Source organism: Selaginella moellendorffii, unplaced genomic scaffold (assembly GCF_000143415.4).
Source record: "Selaginella moellendorffii unplaced genomic scaffold, v1.0 SELMOscaffold_10, whole genome shotgun sequence".
NCBI classification, from domain to species: Eukaryota; Viridiplantae; Streptophyta; class Lycopodiopsida; order Selaginellales; family Selaginellaceae; genus Selaginella; species Selaginella moellendorffii.
In genome coordinates, this window is record NW_003314271.1 from 129,036 (window position 1) to 144,825 (window position 15,790).

Sequence of the window (15,790 nt, forward strand, 5' to 3'; positions counted from 1 at the left end):
TCTTGTTGAGAATTTGCTTAGGGATTTGAGATGTTAGCAGTAGCTGCAGCCTTACATTGCCCCTCGAGCAAAGACCTAGGAGAACTCTAATCAATTTTTCTCATTTTCAACAAACGAAGAAGTATGGATCCGAGATTACACTGGTATTGAGTGTTTGTTGGCTCGTTTGCAAAGGGACGAGTGAAAGTTGTTTGGAAATATGTGACGCTGTTTCACGAGCGCAAACATCCACCTTTAAACACCTTAATGTGTCTTGATTGTGCCGCTCGTCGTCAAGGAAGAGCTTCGATGCAATGCACAAGAGCTAGAGATTAAATAGCTTGAAGAGAAAGAAAGAGCACCATTCTCACAATTGCCATTTGAGATGGGATTAAATAGCTTAGGAAGAAAGAAAGAGCACTGGGTGGGGTCGTGTCCCTTGTGTTTGCACCTTATTATTAACGTACGCAATTACCATTTGAGAAATTGCGAGCGTCAGCCAGGTGCAAACACAAAAGGACATGGACACTCTCTTTCTTTCTCTCAAAGCCTTGGAGAGAAAGAAAGATTGTGTCCCCTTGGAGAGAAAGAAAGAATGCCAGGTCGTGTCCCTTTGTGTTTGCACTTGGTTGATGCTCGCAATTACCATTTGAGACGAGATTAAATAGCTTGGAGAGAAAGAAAGAGCGCCGTTTGCGTTTCCACCTGGTTGACGCTTGCAATTACCATTTGAGACACGCTTCCTGTGGGTCTTTTGCTTGCAATTACCATTTGAGACACGCTTCCTGTGGGTCTTTTAAACGTAACGTATGTATTCAGAGGCCACCTGGTATGTATGTGGTAAGCTTTTCTGGGCTTTATTGTGCGAGTACTTCTCTATACTCCAATTTTATACAAGCAAAATCCATTTTAAATGGTATCTTATATAATCAAGCACTTTTTCTTCATAGACTTCTACTCTTTTTCGACTTTCTTATACTTTCTTCTTTTTCTTCTTCTTCTTGTTTTTAAATTGTTTTCTTCTTCTTCAATGTTGAGAAAGATTGGAGGGGTTTGAGATGCTGCAGCCTTGCATTGTTGCAAGGGGGGCACTGCAGCAGTGTGATTAGGTGTGATACAGAATCTAGTGATTATTTAAGTGTCAAAAACTCAATGCTTGATCATAGAAACTCTCCTCTAAGAACTTCGAAATGTCTACGAAAGATTATTTCATGCGTTGAATGATTCTGTGTACCTTTCAAAGCAGCCCATGATTATGCTAGAGTAATCTGAATTCCCAACTCTGGAGCAATCAAAGAGAGGAGCAGCAACGCAGAGCCTGAACTTAGCTACGGATCTGCGGTAGCCCGAGCCAATGAAGGTCACGATAAATCAATGTTATATAAAATATACTATTTTAACACTTGCACATAGTGTCGCCAACTTTATCTAGCGTTTGTGGGAGTTTGCAAGATAAGGCTAGGAAGCCTCTGCGACTCATCCTGAGGCTCGTAAGGGGCGAGAAAACGACCGTGAAAATCCACCCGTCCAGAGCACACATTGTCCGGAGAGAAGTCCACAAAGGTTTTGTCCTGTTCTTCGTCGCGGAAGTAGCTCTCGGATAGAAAGCTTAACCATCCACCTTCGAGACCACTCCGCATTTCAATCCATTTTCCCCTGTCACTTCCCCGTAGTGTCCCTGCTCTTTTGATCCTTTGCAAATGGAGGCCGCTGCTCGTCGTCGAGGAAGTCGAGCTAATTCATCTGGTATGAATGGATTCCGAGGATATGCTGGGAGACTTTAAACTTCGCCACCGCCCGCCTCCTTGAGAAACCGCTGGCTTTGTTCGAGCTTGTCTGGAAAATAGTGCAGGAGTTCTCGGAGCATTTCCTGTTTACCACAAGTGAGTTTCTAGCTTTGCAAAGATTTCACATCAAACCTTGGATTCGCGGTTGCGTCTGGAAGCTCTAGAAATGCTTCGAGCGAACTTTTGCCTGTGTAGCAGCAGCGTCTCGTCGTCACCGGCGTTGAGAACGAAGTGCGCGACGTGGTGGAGCGCGAGGCGGAATGGTAATGCCTTGCGAAGAAATGCTCGGTCCAATCCACCGGTGATCCACGACGATACAAACATGTCCAGTAGAGGAATGCTCCTCTGCATTGAAAAAACAAAGAATGAGCAACTTAAACTTCCAAAGAATGCTTTTCTTCTTACCTGAGGAGGATCGAAGTAAACTCCCGGTCCGCACTCTTCGACTGGAGGAAGTAAACTCAGCACCTCAGCTTGAGCGAGGCATCGCCAGACAGCACCGTGGATCGACACGTCCGTGCCACTTCGCAAGTAGAACGCTACCTGGCGGCCAAATCTCAAGTCCCCATACGAAGCAGCCGCAAAGTTCTGTGCCAGTCCCTCCGCGAACAAAGCGTAGTCGGCATCCACACCACTCTGAAAATCCAGAGCTCCTCTTGCTTCTTCGAAATAGATATCTTGCAGTGATCCGAGAGCGTCACTCACTGGCTCCTCCAAGAACGTATCTCCCGCAGCAAATACTGTTGATAGAGCATGCACTTTGCGGACGATCGGTATGTCGCTTGCTGCTCCTCCTTCCTCGAGGCCCAAGAGCAGCAACAGTCCAGCCAGTGTCACGTCTGAGCTTTTGGAGTGCAAAGGACTGAGGATCCAGTGGCAAGGCAATGGAAGCCTCGTCCCTTTCCACTCCCGCAGCAAAACAGTCGAGTTAGCCGTTTTCTCCTCGTCTTCTTCCTCCGTTTCTTCCTCCTTGATGGTCTCAAGTTTCTTCTTGAGGTCGTGCTGCTTTGGCTGCTTCTTTTGTAGCCAAAACTTGGTGAAGTGCTGGAGTAGAAACTCTCTGCCACCTTTAAACTGCGTCGTATCATACAATCCCTTCCCCTGGTTTATACGTTTCACTGCGTCGTCGAGTGTCAACAGCCACCGTTCCTCCGAAAGTATGTGCCGCGATAACGCTCGCTCCAGCGACGATGGCTCGGTGAGTAGAGCCGTCAAGTTGAGCTTGGTCTTCAGGGAGATCGAGCTCGAGCCTTTTTCGAGTTCTAGAAGACGTAGAATGCCACTGGCGTAAACCCGAGCGACTAGCAGCTTTGAGGAGCAAAATCCACCTCCAGGAACTCTAGAGCTCCATCCAACTCCCAGTCCCGGCGCCGGTCCTCCCCGAGCAGTACAGCCACAATGCTCTTCTCCATGTAAACTTCCCAAGTTCACCATTTCCATACGCTTCTCTTTAGCAATGTCTAGCAGGATGTCTAGTTGTTTTGTCTCTCGTCCCAGCTTCTCGAGTCCAGAGGCCAAGCGTGCGGTAGCATGAAGGAAGTTTGCGAGCGTCAGCTTGGCATAGACTGTAGAGCTTTGGCGGAGAGTTGACACCAGTCGAGCTTGGACGCGATCAAAAGCTTGTTCCACTTGTAAAACGAGATCCGGCAATCCTTCCGGGCGCACCCTCTCGCAAACCGTTGCCAGGAAATGTAGCACAGAGCCAAGAGCCATCACCTCCGCTTCACTACCTTGGCTGCTCTCTTCCAGCCAACTTAAGCCGTACTTCACCATGGGCACGGCTATGCTCCACGACCATCCAGTATGAGAAGCCTGTGTATGTTGTTGGCCTTTAACCATGACGGGAAGTGTTCTAGCGAGAACCTCTAGAACGCTGTAAGATTCTTGTGCTAAGTTGTATATAGCGGGATCCCCTGATGATGCCGACGAGAGCCAAGCAGACAGGGCTGGATGGAAGTCTGCGAAAAGGCTGATCCCAATGCCATGGAAGATGCAAATTTTCCAGAGCCGGAGTGCTTCTTGCAGAATAGCAGAATCCTTGGAAAGGTCGGCAGCAGCAGCTCTTGGAAACATCGTAAGACGATAGCTCCATTCGAACAACTCGGACGTGGCAGTTTGCAGCGCTCCCAGCTCTGCAAAGTGGACACAGTAAGACTTGGAAGCCTGCGACAAGACCTGCAAAAAACGAAAGGGTAAGCCCTGAGACCTAAACGCAGCATTATGGTACATGCCTTTAAGAGTTGTATAGCTTTAGCTCGAACGAGAGGAACCAGAGGAGTATCATCATCTTCTTCAGGTAATAGAAATCGTTGGATGACGGAATTGATAAGCCTCGGACATTCCATGACGGCCTTCGCTGCAGCTGGAGAATGCCTCGCAAAGGCTACAAGAGTAGACAACAGGGCCGCGTTTACGGCCGCATCAAGCTTTTCGACCTGTTAAGTCGGAGGTTATTAGATTCACGCATAATCGGGAAACCAAACCTCTAGAATATATCGGATCCTGGGGAGAACACCCATCCTGATAAAACCAGCAGCTACATCTTTCGTAGCAACAGTTGCGTCGTCCGCCACAGTGGTATCACTGTTGTCATTGTCATTGTTGTTCACTTGCGAAAGAAGAAGCTCGGAGGACTTGACGTTGTATTTCCAGTAGCCACCTCCCAAGTAGCCGTCTTCTTCATGATTGCTGCGCTTGCGAAACACTGGAGCAGTCCACCACAATGGCCCGCCCGGCCATGATCTCTGCAACCAAACGTGTGCATCATAAACTGTTTTCACAAAGGAGAACAGCAACTCCTTACCTCGCAGAGGTTAAAAAAGTCATCATTTTGAGAGCTGCTCAGCATAGCCTGTAGAGCCTTGGCACACGACACCACGGAAGTCAGATTTGTATCATCCAACGCAAGCCTGCAAGCCGGGAATGTCAATAAAGAAAGGAAAGAACTGAGGGTAGTTCGTCGCCTACCTCAATGTTAACGTGAGTTCTGGCTGTGGACCAAGACAATAGGCCCAGACAGCTTGCCAATCGTAGTCATTTCTTCCGTCTTGAAGGCCACTGGCAGCATTTGAGAAAATTGTGCCAAGTAGCTGGACACCAGCAGCTCTATGAGCGGGAACCTTGGAAAAAATTCGCAAAGTTAGAGCCTTCAACTTTGTGGTTCAGTTGAGACAAACACTACCGTGCTTCGTGAAAGTAGTGCTGCCTCCTTGATGGTGTAACCCAGTGCAGAAGGATCGCCTTCGGCCCGGAGGTAATCCCGCTGCGCAACACTAGAAAGATCTTATATGCAGTATTGTCAGCTCAAAGACCAAGAGAGCAGTAAAAAGGAAAAAAAAAAAAAGATAAAGAAACTTACCGGAATCGTCTTGCATGTCTGTGTTGCTGCTGCTTATCACTTCTCCATCTAAGCTAAATCGCATCGACTTGATAGCTTCGACCCTCTCGGTCCAGGCGCTCGTCATGACTCCGGCCACCACTTTTACACTCTTTTCTTGCTCGTTTGCTCGAACAGGAATTTGCATCTTCGCGTCTTTTGGAGTGGCAGTCGAAGTACTAGTTTTCGCGCTTTTATCGCCATCTTCTGGAGAGATGGGATTTTTCTCTCCAAAACGTTGCTTCTCCTTTTCCATGCCTCGCCTTTGTAGCATCTTTATTTTTTCTGGACCCAGACGCTCGAGCAATTCCCTGTGAGCGTCGGAGATTTCTTGCGAGCTCATCGAAGAAATTCTAGCTCGATTCTCAGCATCGATCTCCTGGGCTTGCGACGGCACTGCATCCTTTCCTTGCGCGGCGGCAGCGGCAGCGGCAGCTACCTCCTTCCATCTCGAATCATCCCTGGATTTCCTTTGCAATGGCCGAGCAGCATCTCTCCCACCTTCCAGAGGCCCGTCGGGCTCATCCAAATCCACAATCTCATCGGAACGAGGAGAGAAAACGCCCCAATGCTGTCTCCAGCAAATCGATCAAAATCCCAGCCAGGGGAAAGACAATCGCAGCACTTACCGGGCCGTGAGATCGATGCCGCGCGACTGGAAATGGCAATGCAGTGATCGCTGGCAGCTGCGGGGAGGAATCCCCGGCGGCGGAGAAGCCCTTCTCCTTGATCTCGCCGAGGACGCCGAGCGGCTCGTACTCCATGCCGAAAAACCCTACTTAGTAGCACGCCATACAGGAAAATCTCGGCCGTCCACTTGGGCCGGATTCAAGCCGTGCATTACTCGCGCGCAATAAGTTTAAATTCTTAGTAACTTTCCAGTTTTTACGATATAGCATCATAGCTAAATTCTAAGAGTGTCCAAGACCCACTGGCGATGAAGTCCACCAGCTTGCATAGCCGTCATATAATCCCTATAAACCATAGGCTTAAACACCGGAGAACCCTCCACCAATTCGCTAGCTGGGAGCACTAAACTCTCCCAGCTTGGCCCCATTGCTACTGGAATGGACATTCGATCTTCACTGCTGTTAACCACAGCCCTGTGCTCGGGACTCTTATACTTGTCATTGCTCAAAATCTGCAAGAAAAAGCATTTGACCAGCCAGTCAACTTATAGTCGACGAAAGAGTCAACGCTGACCTGGATCTGGTCGCCCAGGTTGACCACGAACGAGTAAGGTATGGGCTTCACGGAGTACCACTCGTTACCGTGCATCACCTGGAGACCCTCGACGTGATCTTGGAGCAGCAGCGTGATCGATCCGGGGTCCGAGTGTGGGCCGATTCCCAGCACCAGATCGGGCTCGGGGCAAGCAGGATAGAAGTTGAGAGCCATGACTTGCGAGCAGCCATTGAATGCCTTGTCGATGTAATCCTTTGGAAGATCCAAGCTCTCGGAGATGAGCTCCAGGAGGAACTTTGCAAGGTTGCGAACGCGAGTGGAGTAATCGGCAGTAACTTTCCTATAAGATGATCATATACCAGCGATGTTAAGAAAGGACCGCGAGAAGGTATTTATACCTGTAAGATGCTGGCTTTTCAGGCCAGAGATCTTGCATCTCGGCCAGTGGGAGGCAGCTATGGCGGAGGTAATCTCTCCAGCTAAAGACCTTGTCTTGTGTGACATTGAAGCTGGTTCCATACCTCATTCGGGATTCGGTGTCTGTGGAGAAGTAGCGCATTTTCTCCTCGTTTGGGAGAGCGTGGAATTCGCGAGCCACCGATAGCATTTCATCCACCAAAGAATGGGGAACGCCGTGATTGATCACCTATTAATAAGAAAATGGAGACAATATACATAGACCAAGTGATAAGCAAGAAAAATTAGAATTTTCTTACCTGGAAGAAGCCCCAATTCACACAAGCTTCCCGGATTTGTGAGACAAGAGCTGCTCGAGCCTTGCTCGAATTCAAGGCGGTGCCAAGATCCAAGACTGGGAAACTTTCTTCACGATGAACGGCATTTGGGCGCCCCTCTTTAGACTGGATGTAGATGTCGGGCACCTTGTGAAGGCCCGAATCCACCAGATTTTTCACACCTAAGTGGAGCGGAAGAATTTCCATTGTGTTCCTATGGTAGCTTGTAGTACTGGGTTTTATATATCCTTTATTATGAATACACATGTTGCACAAGAGTGTTCTATAAATTAAAATAAGTTACTTTAATGTGAACGTGGTATCACTGACTTTCACTTAACATCGGAACTAGAATATGCCTAAATAACATGAGTGAATGCAGAGAAACTTAACAATACAGGAATTTTAAAGTCTTCTGCCAACCAAAAAAATAGCAAGTTTTGTTTTAAAAGAGAGATAGTGTTTCCTACACTAAAACTGACGCTTTCTTAGATATTTTTGGCATGCAAGCTGGTGACATCCTTTTGGAATTATTTTTGTTAGCAAGTTGATGTAACCTTGCAACTAAAATACATAGAGTAGCAAAGCATAAGGGGGAAGTTGAAAGAAAATGGAGAAAAAAGGAAGAAAAAGGAAAGACATTACTTCACAAATTCTTTGAGATGGAGATGACTATGAGTATGTAAGAGCTTATGGCCAATCTCATTTGTGAACACATAGGAACCACCCTCCACATGGTGTTGGATGTAGTAGGGATTGAGCCATTGTGGAAAAAACTTGGAGGGAATGAACTCTTTGAGAAAAACAAATTGTCTAGAAAAAAAAGGATTGAATTTGGAACTTTAGAGTTGATAGCCACCTTAAGCTTGTTTTTTGCAACAAAAAGTTTTTTGGCTGAGGCCCGATACTACTCATCATTGCAAAGACAACATAAGTGATGATACCTAGAGCTCCATTGGAAGTTTTGCCTTAGGGCCATAGACCAAGGAGAAGGGGTCATTGAAATGAATGTTTTGAAAGATGTCTAAAAGGCCTAGAGTGTTGTGATTAAGTGCTTATGCCATCATTGCAGATGATTATTAACAAGCTTCAAAGAGATTTTATTTACCAGGAAGGTTCCAGGTTTTATTCTGAGCTCTGCTCGACGTTCTTGTTTCGCTTCAAGATCACGTCTTCGTCTTCGTCGAGCTTGTTTGCAAAAGGTAACCAATTTGATCAGCACCCTTACCAGCCGAGAGGAGAAAGTTAGTTGCTTGCAACGAGGGGAGCATCACTAGCAGCTCCACATTACTTCCAACCGCGGTGGCATAGCACAAGAGCTCCGAGATCTCACAGTATAGAAAACAAGAGCTTGTCAGGATTTCTATAACCCTCTCTCGCCATTTCTCTTACGATCCCCACGGCGCAGCTCTCCCATATCCAACCGCGCTTGGATCTCTGAGTTCCAAGCATTCTACAATAAACAGAACAGAAAAATTGATCTTTTCAGTACCTGTTTCGCAACTTTTCAACACGAAGAAGCTACACGAAACACAGTTGAACACAAGAAGGTTATAAATCGAGCTTCGTTCTACCGCTTGCTGGTCTGGAATCGGGTGTGTTAACCGCCAGTGTCGATGGGATGATTAGAGAGCAAGAATCCAAACAAAGAAACAAAAATTGAATAGGTGAAAGTACCAGCTTTTGAGCATCCATCAGAAGATACTGAAACCTGCGAAGCGGAAGGTGACATGTAAGCAAAAGAAGACAGATCGTGGACGATGATAAGACTCAACCGTATTGATTGATACATCTGGAATGGCTTTGCAAATGCCGGGGGCATGGTTCTCCAAGTGTAACATCCCAAAAGAGCCACGCTACCATTTCTCCACTTGCAGTAACCAGGACCAGGGCAAGCTGTTAAACCAGAGAGAATAATTTCCTCCTTGGTCTCCACCATCCACAAAGCTACACACACGAAAGAGAAGAGCTGGAGGTCACTCACTACACACCAAGTGAGAAGAAAACCTCTTACCCAGCGCGCTGGCATGTGTTTCCTGCCGCAGGCATTGGTTTTCCATGACTCAAACAGTGTAACGCCTTCGTAGACCGCGAGCCACCGCAAGCGGAGAGCTAACTCAGGGGTCACAGATCTCCATTGGCATTAACCCCGTGTCCCAAACGACTGCTCTGTTTGCCTGGAGATATCTTCCACAAGAACTGTAAGAAACGGAAGCAACCTGGGAAACAAGTCATATGACCTTGGTTTTGGCTGCAATATACCTCACAACAGAGGCAAGAGGCACCGTGGCTCTGGATATCAAATAAGCCGACTGTTCCATCGCCTGTTGGTAAAATTCTTGTTAATTGTGTAACAGATCCTCCAATAATCAGGCTCCAAAATTCGCTGTGGAGGATAAACTAGTGAGGATATTAAGGATAAAAAACGAAAAACCATCACTGCCACTGCTGCCGAGCCGAGGAGGATGGCACTGGAGACCAGATTCCTCCACGCTCTTGGTCCATCAATCGCGAAAGGGGCAGCGGAATCTCGTTGACGGAACGCTGTCATGCCAAGGACAAGGTTGAGGAGGTTCTGGATGGTGTCTCTTGCCAGTGGAAGTGCTTGCTCGCGTCCCTTCAATTGCCCGCTCGCGCGATGGTGTCGGAGCGGCGCTTGTTTTCTCGGCAAGACAAGCACGGGCATCGTCCTCGTTCTTTCACCAATTCTCCGCAGTCGATGTAGGATGCCACTGCCTGCTGCTGGGCGAAGAGTTCCTCTTGACTTCGCAGGATCCGTGACTGCTCCTGCCACAATCCGACGCTCCCAAGCAGGTTGGACATGAGAGAGTATGCTGCCGTGTCTCTGTCGTCAATATTCACGAGAGATTCGAACGCCACCTTTCCAGTCTCTACATCTCTCCACGTCCGGCAAGCAGCCAGGAGTGTCCTCCAAGTGAGCGCTCTCGCTTCCGAGCCCATGCTAGTCACCATTACCAGCGCCTCGCCAAGTTGGTTGGCCCGACCGAGCATGTCTACCACGCACACCCGGTGCTCACACCTCGGACTCACTCCATACTTAGAGAGCATTGCATCGAAGTACTTCCTGCCTCTAGTCACCATCCCGGCGTGGCTGCACGCAGCGAGGACGCACAGCAGCGTCACACTGTCCGGCTCAACGCCTTCGTCGTCCACAGCCCGATGAAAGACATCCAAGACCTTCTCAGCGTCGCCCTGGCGGCCGTATCCAGCTGCGAGAGCGTTCCATGCTATCAAATCTCGAGTTTGAGCTGCGTCAAACGCCTGTTGTGCGTCGTTCATACTTCCGGCTTTTCCAAACACGTCCACCATGCTGTTGGAGAGCACAATGTCTTTCTCGGCTCCATATCTGTATACTTCCCCAACGATGGCTTTGGTGACTTCCAGCGATCCCACAGAAGAGCTTCCCTTGAGCACGGGGACGAAGACTCGAGCATCTAGAGCACAGCAGGGCTGACCGAGTTTCAGTTTCATTCCCGCAAAGAGCTCCAAAACTTTGTCTCCATCACCACAGTCCGCGTACCCCGACATGAGCACTGTCCACGAGACTACATCACGGTGTGGCATGCTGTCGAAAACTCGCTGGGCGTCCACCAGACTCCCACACTTGGCGTACATCTCCATCAAACTGCTGGCCAAAACGAAGTCCCAGTGTCGAAGGAGTTCGGAAGCCTGGCAATGGATAGCAATCCCTTTCTGCAGTGACGAAACTTTGACAGCCTTTCCATCCACCTGAATGGCCTCTTCCCTTGCAGCGACGCGGATGCAAGCCTTGAGTGCTGCTGTGACAATGCTCGAAGACGTGAGCGCATACCCCTCGGATATCATGTGTTGGAACAGCTCTAGTGCCGTGTCTTCCTCTCCGCAATCAACACAGGCCAGAACCAGCGAAGTCCACGACATGCCGTCGTGCGAGCACATCTGGTCGAAAACTCTTCGAGCATCCAGCAGGCTTCCATTTCGCGCGTAAGCGTCGACTAAAGTGCTCGCCAAGATCACGTCCGTCTTAAAGTAGTTTCTCGAGTCTCCATGAAGAGCCATTGTTCTCTCCAAGCATTTGAGCTTGACCAGCTTTCCATCAACCACCACGGCCCCTTCCTTGGCCGCCAAGCCGAGACAGGCCTTCGACACAGCAACTAAAGCCATAGCATCTGGAACGAGGCCACTGTTTTTCATCTGAGAAAACAAATCCAAAGCTACCCCTGCTTGCGAGTTATCCACGTATCCCAGCATGAGCGCTGTCCACGACACCAGGCCGTGGCAAGGCATGCTCCTGAAAACTCTCTCGGCCTCCACCATGCTTCCACACTTGGCATACATGTCCACGAGAGTGTTCGACAAAAACTCGTCCCTCTCGAATCCTTTCTCCGCGGCCTGGATGTGAATCGCCATCCCCTTATCCAGAGAATCCACTTTCACCATCTTCCCTTCAAAGCTTGTGGCTTCTTCTTTCGCTGCTAATCCAATGCAGGCCTTCAAACCAGCGACAAACGTCAAGGAATCCGCTGTAGTAGCAGACGCAAAGCTTTCCAGCGCTCGCTCTGCTTCTCCATTCTCGACGTATCCCACCAGTAGCGTGTTCCACGAGACCACACTGTGGCAAGGCATCTTGTCGAAAACTCCTCGGGCATCAACCATGCTCCCACACGTCGCAAACATATCCACCAGAGCATTTCCAACGAAAACATCCAGCGCTCGTCTCGCTTGGCGATGGATCTCTCTCCCTTTTCTCAGAGCGCCAACTTTCACAGCCGTTCCATCCAAATCTTCTCCCCACTTTTCTCTCCCAGCCAAACCGGAGCAAGCTTTCACTGCTGCGCCAAAGCATCGACCATCCGGCTTGATCTCTCCAGCTCCCATACTGCCAAAAACCTCGAGCGCTAGCTCACTCTCCCCGTTTGCTACGTACCCAAGCACTAGAACAGTCCACGAGATGACACTGTGCCGGGAGCTTGTATCGAAAACCATGCGTGCTTCCACCATTCTTCCACAGCATGCGTACATTTCCACCAGCGAGCTCGCTACGTGATCATCTTTGCCGCTGCTCTTAGCTCGGGAGTGGATTCTCATGCCTTGTTCCAGAGCTTCCAGCTTGATCATCTTCCCACCGATGAGTCTCGCTTCTTCTCTGACCGCTCGAGCCGAGCAAGCCTTGATCGCTGCAAAGAATGTCCCGGCATCCGGTGCGCAACCCTGGCTTTCCATCCATGAGAAGGCTTCCAGAGCACGAGATTCTTCGCCATTCTCAGCGTGGCCCAAGATGAAAGCGTTCCAGGCCACTACATTGTGGCAAGGCATCCTGTCAAACACCCTCCTCGCCTCAACCAGGCTGCCACACCTCCCATACATGCCGATCAAGCTGCAAGAAACGTAGAGATTGGAGCAAACCCCGCTCTGGATGGCGCGATCGTGGAGCACCCTTCCCTTCTCTAAGTCCTTGGAGCTCCCGCAGGATTTCAACCCCGAAAGGAGCTCCGCTGAGCAGTCTGTGCCGTGAGCCCGGCATTGTCCCAATCTGTGGCAGTACCTGTGGAGCGCGGGGCGAAGGAAATGCATCCATCCGTCGAACACCAAAAGAATCTTTGTCGAAGAACCCTAAAATTCCAAAGCCTTTGCTTGACTCTAAACGGCTCGCAAAGATAACACGAGGAATCGCAAGCTTGTCACTCCCATTCTTTCGTGGGAGACAAACCTTGTACTTAACCCATACACGGCCAATGTTAATGTTCCTTCCTCTCCCGCGCGAGACGCCCGTGAGCAGCGTGATCGGAACCTTGTGGCGTGGAACACGCTGTTTGCTGCATACTCGACTTGAGGAGGAGGCCTCGGTTGGAATGCAATTCACACTTTGCTCCACTCAAATCGGCCTTGCATCCTTCTGCCTGACACAGTGGTGCAGGGGAATTTGCTCGGGGCCTTTTCACCGCCTCGCTAGCGTGTCTTCCAAGTACGTCCTCACACCCAGATTCAGACCGATTCGAGCCTTGGCCTAGAAATCCTCCCTTTTCATGCCGTCGGCGAAGTTCCTGGGATTCATCTCCAGCAGCCCATACAGTCGTCTCAGCTGCTCTTGAAACAACCTTGGATCCTGGCCGCTTCCCGGAACAAAACTTCCACTTATGTTTTCGAAAGGAAGAACCGCTGCTGCCGCTGCTCCTGGAAAGCCTTGCGATCCATACAGTAGTGGCTGACCGGCCTCTAGAGCTCCTCCCTGTCCCCCGACTCCTCTCCTGCAAGTCCTCGAAAGTCTAGAGTTGAGATCCCCTTGCTGCTGTGGCTGGAATAGACCATGAGAAACGTTGTTAACGCTGCTTGAGAAAACCATAGCTGAGACATCTTTGGTCGTTCTCCAGCATCATGGACACTATCAGTGGCGGCCATGTACATGCGTCATAGTCGGCAGCAGTGAATTATCAGTGAACATGTTTTGAGCTGCCAAGTCTCCCCTGCTGCCGACTATAAGACTTGATCCACCACCTTTTTTATGGCATGCCCAAAGGACGTGTTTGACGGCATGCACAGGCGGATCTGGTGTGAGCAAACACCCTCCGTTTGCACGACACAGCGAGGTTGACGAGCCTCCCGGAGCAGGAGATGTTCTCTTGGAATGCCCTCTTAGCCCTACAGCTTCCTCCACCAGGCCCAGAGACTCTGACAGCCTGCCGGATCGAAGCGTGGTCCGCCGGCCATCGCAGCTTGTGCCCGCAGAGGGCATTTTGTACAGGCGCTTGACGTGGAGGATGCCCAGGATGCCATTTGAAAGAACCGGATGCGAGCCTGCTGGTGGCGTGCCAAGGGCAAATGGAGCATCAATCGCTGGCAGATCGTGCCTCGTTTTCCTCACAGCCTCGTTCAGACATTGATCTAAGATGCCCAAACCGACATATAGTTTGGCAAATTGCGTCTTCGATCCAAACGAATTGCGCCGAGGTTTACAATCCGACACCTAGCGGATCGATCGCAACTCCGTCACCATCGCTGGAGAGACCATAGCCTTCACATCGACCTTGTCATTGATCGCAACATGGTTGTGAGCGTCCGCCATCCAATGCGGGCGGAAGGATATACTCTTGTGCGCTATACAAGCATATTCTGACTAACATCCGTCCCTTTGTGGGACTGGAAGTAAACGCCGTACCCTGCTGAGAGCGACTCTTTATCGAAGGAACCATCGGTGAATACATTCCAAGGAGAAGATGCTTTTATTTCATCACGAGTACAAATGGTAAAGGCCCTACACCACCACACACCTTCTTGTTCGTGATGCACGCTTCATCCTCGCCAGCTTTGCTCTTGAGAGCCATCATCTTGTGTGTCTTGGAAGACTACCCTAAGTTTTGGCAATTTCCAAATGTTCCTTGACTCAAAAGGTTCCGTGTACGAAAAACGTTTTCGTACTGAGTGAAAAGCTGTAGATTGATCGATTAGCAAACTAACAGCAACAAGAATGAGTTTCTTTACTTGATGAAAAGCTTCCACTGTAGTGTCCCTTTTCGCAGTCTCTCGGGAACAGCCTGAGACCGCTGTGTGAGATTGGGGAGGGGACCCGTGATAGCCATCTTGTTGTTCACTTGATCAAGCTTCCGCCAGTTCACCTGCGGTTCCTTCAACTCGTAAGCTCTTCAAGTATTAGGAAACGAAGTCTTACCTCGCCTGGAAACGCCTTTGTCATCGCATAGAGGACATGGTTCTCGCCCTTAATTAGAGTTTCATCATCGTCATGTCCATGTCTTTGCTCTTCCATCCGGGTCGCAGTCTTATCCTGAGCTTAAACCATGCCTCTGCCTAATCAGGAAAAGAAATCAGTGATCTCTTTTTTCACCTCCTTGAGAACTGGCAGAACATCGCCAATTGAGAAAAAATCCACGACAATGCCCGTAGAAAAAGGTAAATCGAGGTTGCACCGAGCTACCTGCGAATCCACCTCGCGATCATTTGCATCCGAGGAGCATCGTCGATGTGAATTGTAAGCCCTCCGCCGTGTTTGTTTTTGCCTTCTAACTCCGACAAGCTGAGATAATCCCTTGCCTTGTCAATTAGCTGCGAGCTTCAACGACGTAAGAGTTTGCATTGACGGTGTCAAAGAGTTACGCACGATTTTCCAGCCTATCAATTCTCGCTCCGGCCACAAGAGGAGCAGCAATCGTGCAGCAGTGGTTTTTCTGTGTTTGATCATGAGGGCGGTGGTAGGAAAGCTAGGAAGAAATCGAAAAGCTCTTACCATTGCAATGGGACCTCTGGGAATCGGTGGAAGCAGGAGAACTCGTCCTTCAATCAACAAAGAAGTCATAACTTGCTTTTCACTCCTCAAGAATCCCACACAGAATCCTCCTTGACGTAAAGCTCTCGCAATCACCACAGATGAGAGAGATTGCTCACCCGTTTGATCCAGCAGCAGCAATCTAGCTCCCGCGAATTCACTGGGCGAATCCCTGGGCACCTCGAGAATCGCAATGGACTTGTAGAAGCTCATCATCGAGGTCACAACGGCCCAGGGAGCGGGCCTCCAAATCCTCCTCCGTCCATTGCTCCACCGAGAAATCTCTCTTCGAGGATGTGCATTGGCGGCAAGACGGGCAATGCGGCATCTGGGCGCTGCTACTGGAATCGTCGGCAAACATCGGAATAGAAGTGGATTAGAGCTAACGAGAAGATCGAGTGTATATGCTATTTCACCAATGGATAATCGCTAATAACGCAGGTTCATACCT

General features: G+C 49.5%; 4 protein-coding genes across 4 annotated transcripts; all 4 read right to left on the bottom strand.

Moving 5' to 3' along the window:
• Window positions 1–1,338: 1,338 nt before the first annotated feature.
• On the bottom strand, window positions 1,339–5,919 carry LOC9631610 (transcriptional elongation regulator MINIYO). The gene is made up of 10 exons (XM_024673398.1): window positions 5,772–5,919; window positions 5,125–5,713; window positions 4,948–5,048; window positions 4,734–4,885; window positions 4,570–4,675; window positions 4,250–4,510; window positions 3,998–4,201; window positions 2,172–3,941; window positions 1,899–2,111; window positions 1,339–1,849 (listed from the first exon to the last, which is right to left on the bottom strand). The coding sequence occupies exons 1-10, from the start codon at window positions 5,904–5,906 to the stop codon at window positions 1,760–1,762; spliced, it is 3,621 nt and encodes a 1,206-aa protein (XP_024529166.1). The 5' UTR covers window positions 5,907–5,919; the 3' UTR covers window positions 1,339–1,759.
• Window positions 5,920–5,982: 63 nt separating this feature from the next.
• LOC9631611 (protein DMR6-LIKE OXYGENASE 1) lies at window positions 5,983–7,271 on the bottom strand. The gene is made up of 4 exons (XM_024673247.1): window positions 7,044–7,271; window positions 6,726–6,973; window positions 6,346–6,667; window positions 5,983–6,283 (listed from the first exon to the last, which is right to left on the bottom strand). The coding sequence occupies exons 1-4, from the start codon at window positions 7,266–7,268 to the stop codon at window positions 6,047–6,049; spliced, it is 1,032 nt and encodes a 343-aa protein (XP_024529015.1). The 5' UTR covers window positions 7,269–7,271; the 3' UTR covers window positions 5,983–6,046.
• Window positions 7,272–8,608: 1,337 nt separating this feature from the next.
• Window positions 8,609–9,265, bottom strand: LOC9631612. Its single transcript, XM_024673401.1, has 2 exons — window positions 9,076–9,265; window positions 8,609–9,008 (listed from the first exon to the last, which is right to left on the bottom strand). The coding sequence occupies exons 1-2, from the start codon at window positions 9,119–9,121 to the stop codon at window positions 8,662–8,664; spliced, it is 393 nt and encodes a 130-aa protein (XP_024529169.1). The 5' UTR covers window positions 9,122–9,265; the 3' UTR covers window positions 8,609–8,661.
• A 415-nt stretch (window positions 9,266–9,680) lies between these two features.
• On the bottom strand, window positions 9,681–12,635 carry LOC112345815 (pentatricopeptide repeat-containing protein At2g13600-like). The gene has a single exon (XM_024673316.1). It carries the CDS (start codon window positions 12,633–12,635, stop codon window positions 9,681–9,683), a length of 2,955 nt encoding a protein of 984 aa, XP_024529084.1.
• Between the last annotated feature and the right edge of the window lie 3,155 nt (window positions 12,636–15,790).

Excerpts from the sequence above, each read along its gene's own strand:
- LOC9631610 (XM_024673398.1), bottom strand. The coding sequence starts at position 5,906 with ATGGAGTACGAGCCGCTCGGCGTCCTCGGCGAGATCAAGGAGAAGGGC. Across the intron at positions 5,049-5,124 it reads AGACATGCAAGACGATTCCG|ATCTTTCTAGTGTTGCGCAG; the intron begins GTAAGTTTCTTT and ends ACTGCATATAAG. Across the intron at positions 2,112-2,171 it reads TTTACTTCGATCCTCCTCAG|AGGAGCATTCCTCTACTGGA; the intron begins GTAAGAAGAAAA and ends TTTTCAATGCAG.
- LOC9631611 (XM_024673247.1), bottom strand. The coding sequence starts at position 7,268 with ATGGAAATTCTTCCGCTCCACTTAGGTGTGAAAAATCTGGTGGATTCG. Across the intron at positions 6,974-7,043 it reads TGAATTGGGGCTTCTTCCAG|GTGATCAATCACGGCGTTCC; the intron begins GTAAGAAAATTC and ends TCTTATTAATAG. Across the intron at positions 6,668-6,725 it reads GAAAAGCCAGCATCTTACAG|GAAAGTTACTGCCGATTACT; the intron begins GTATAAATACCT and ends ATCATCTTATAG.
- LOC9631612 (XM_024673401.1), bottom strand. The coding sequence starts at position 9,121 with ATGGAAAACCAATGCCTGCGGCAGGAAACACATGCCAGCGCGCTGG. Across the intron at positions 9,009-9,075 it reads AACACATGCCAGCGCGCTGG|CTTTGTGGATGGTGGAGACC; the intron begins GTAAGAGGTTTT and ends TCGTGTGTGTAG.
- LOC112345815 (XM_024673316.1), bottom strand. The coding sequence starts at position 12,635 with ATGCATTTCCTTCGCCCCGCGCTCCACAGGTACTGCCACAGATTGGGA.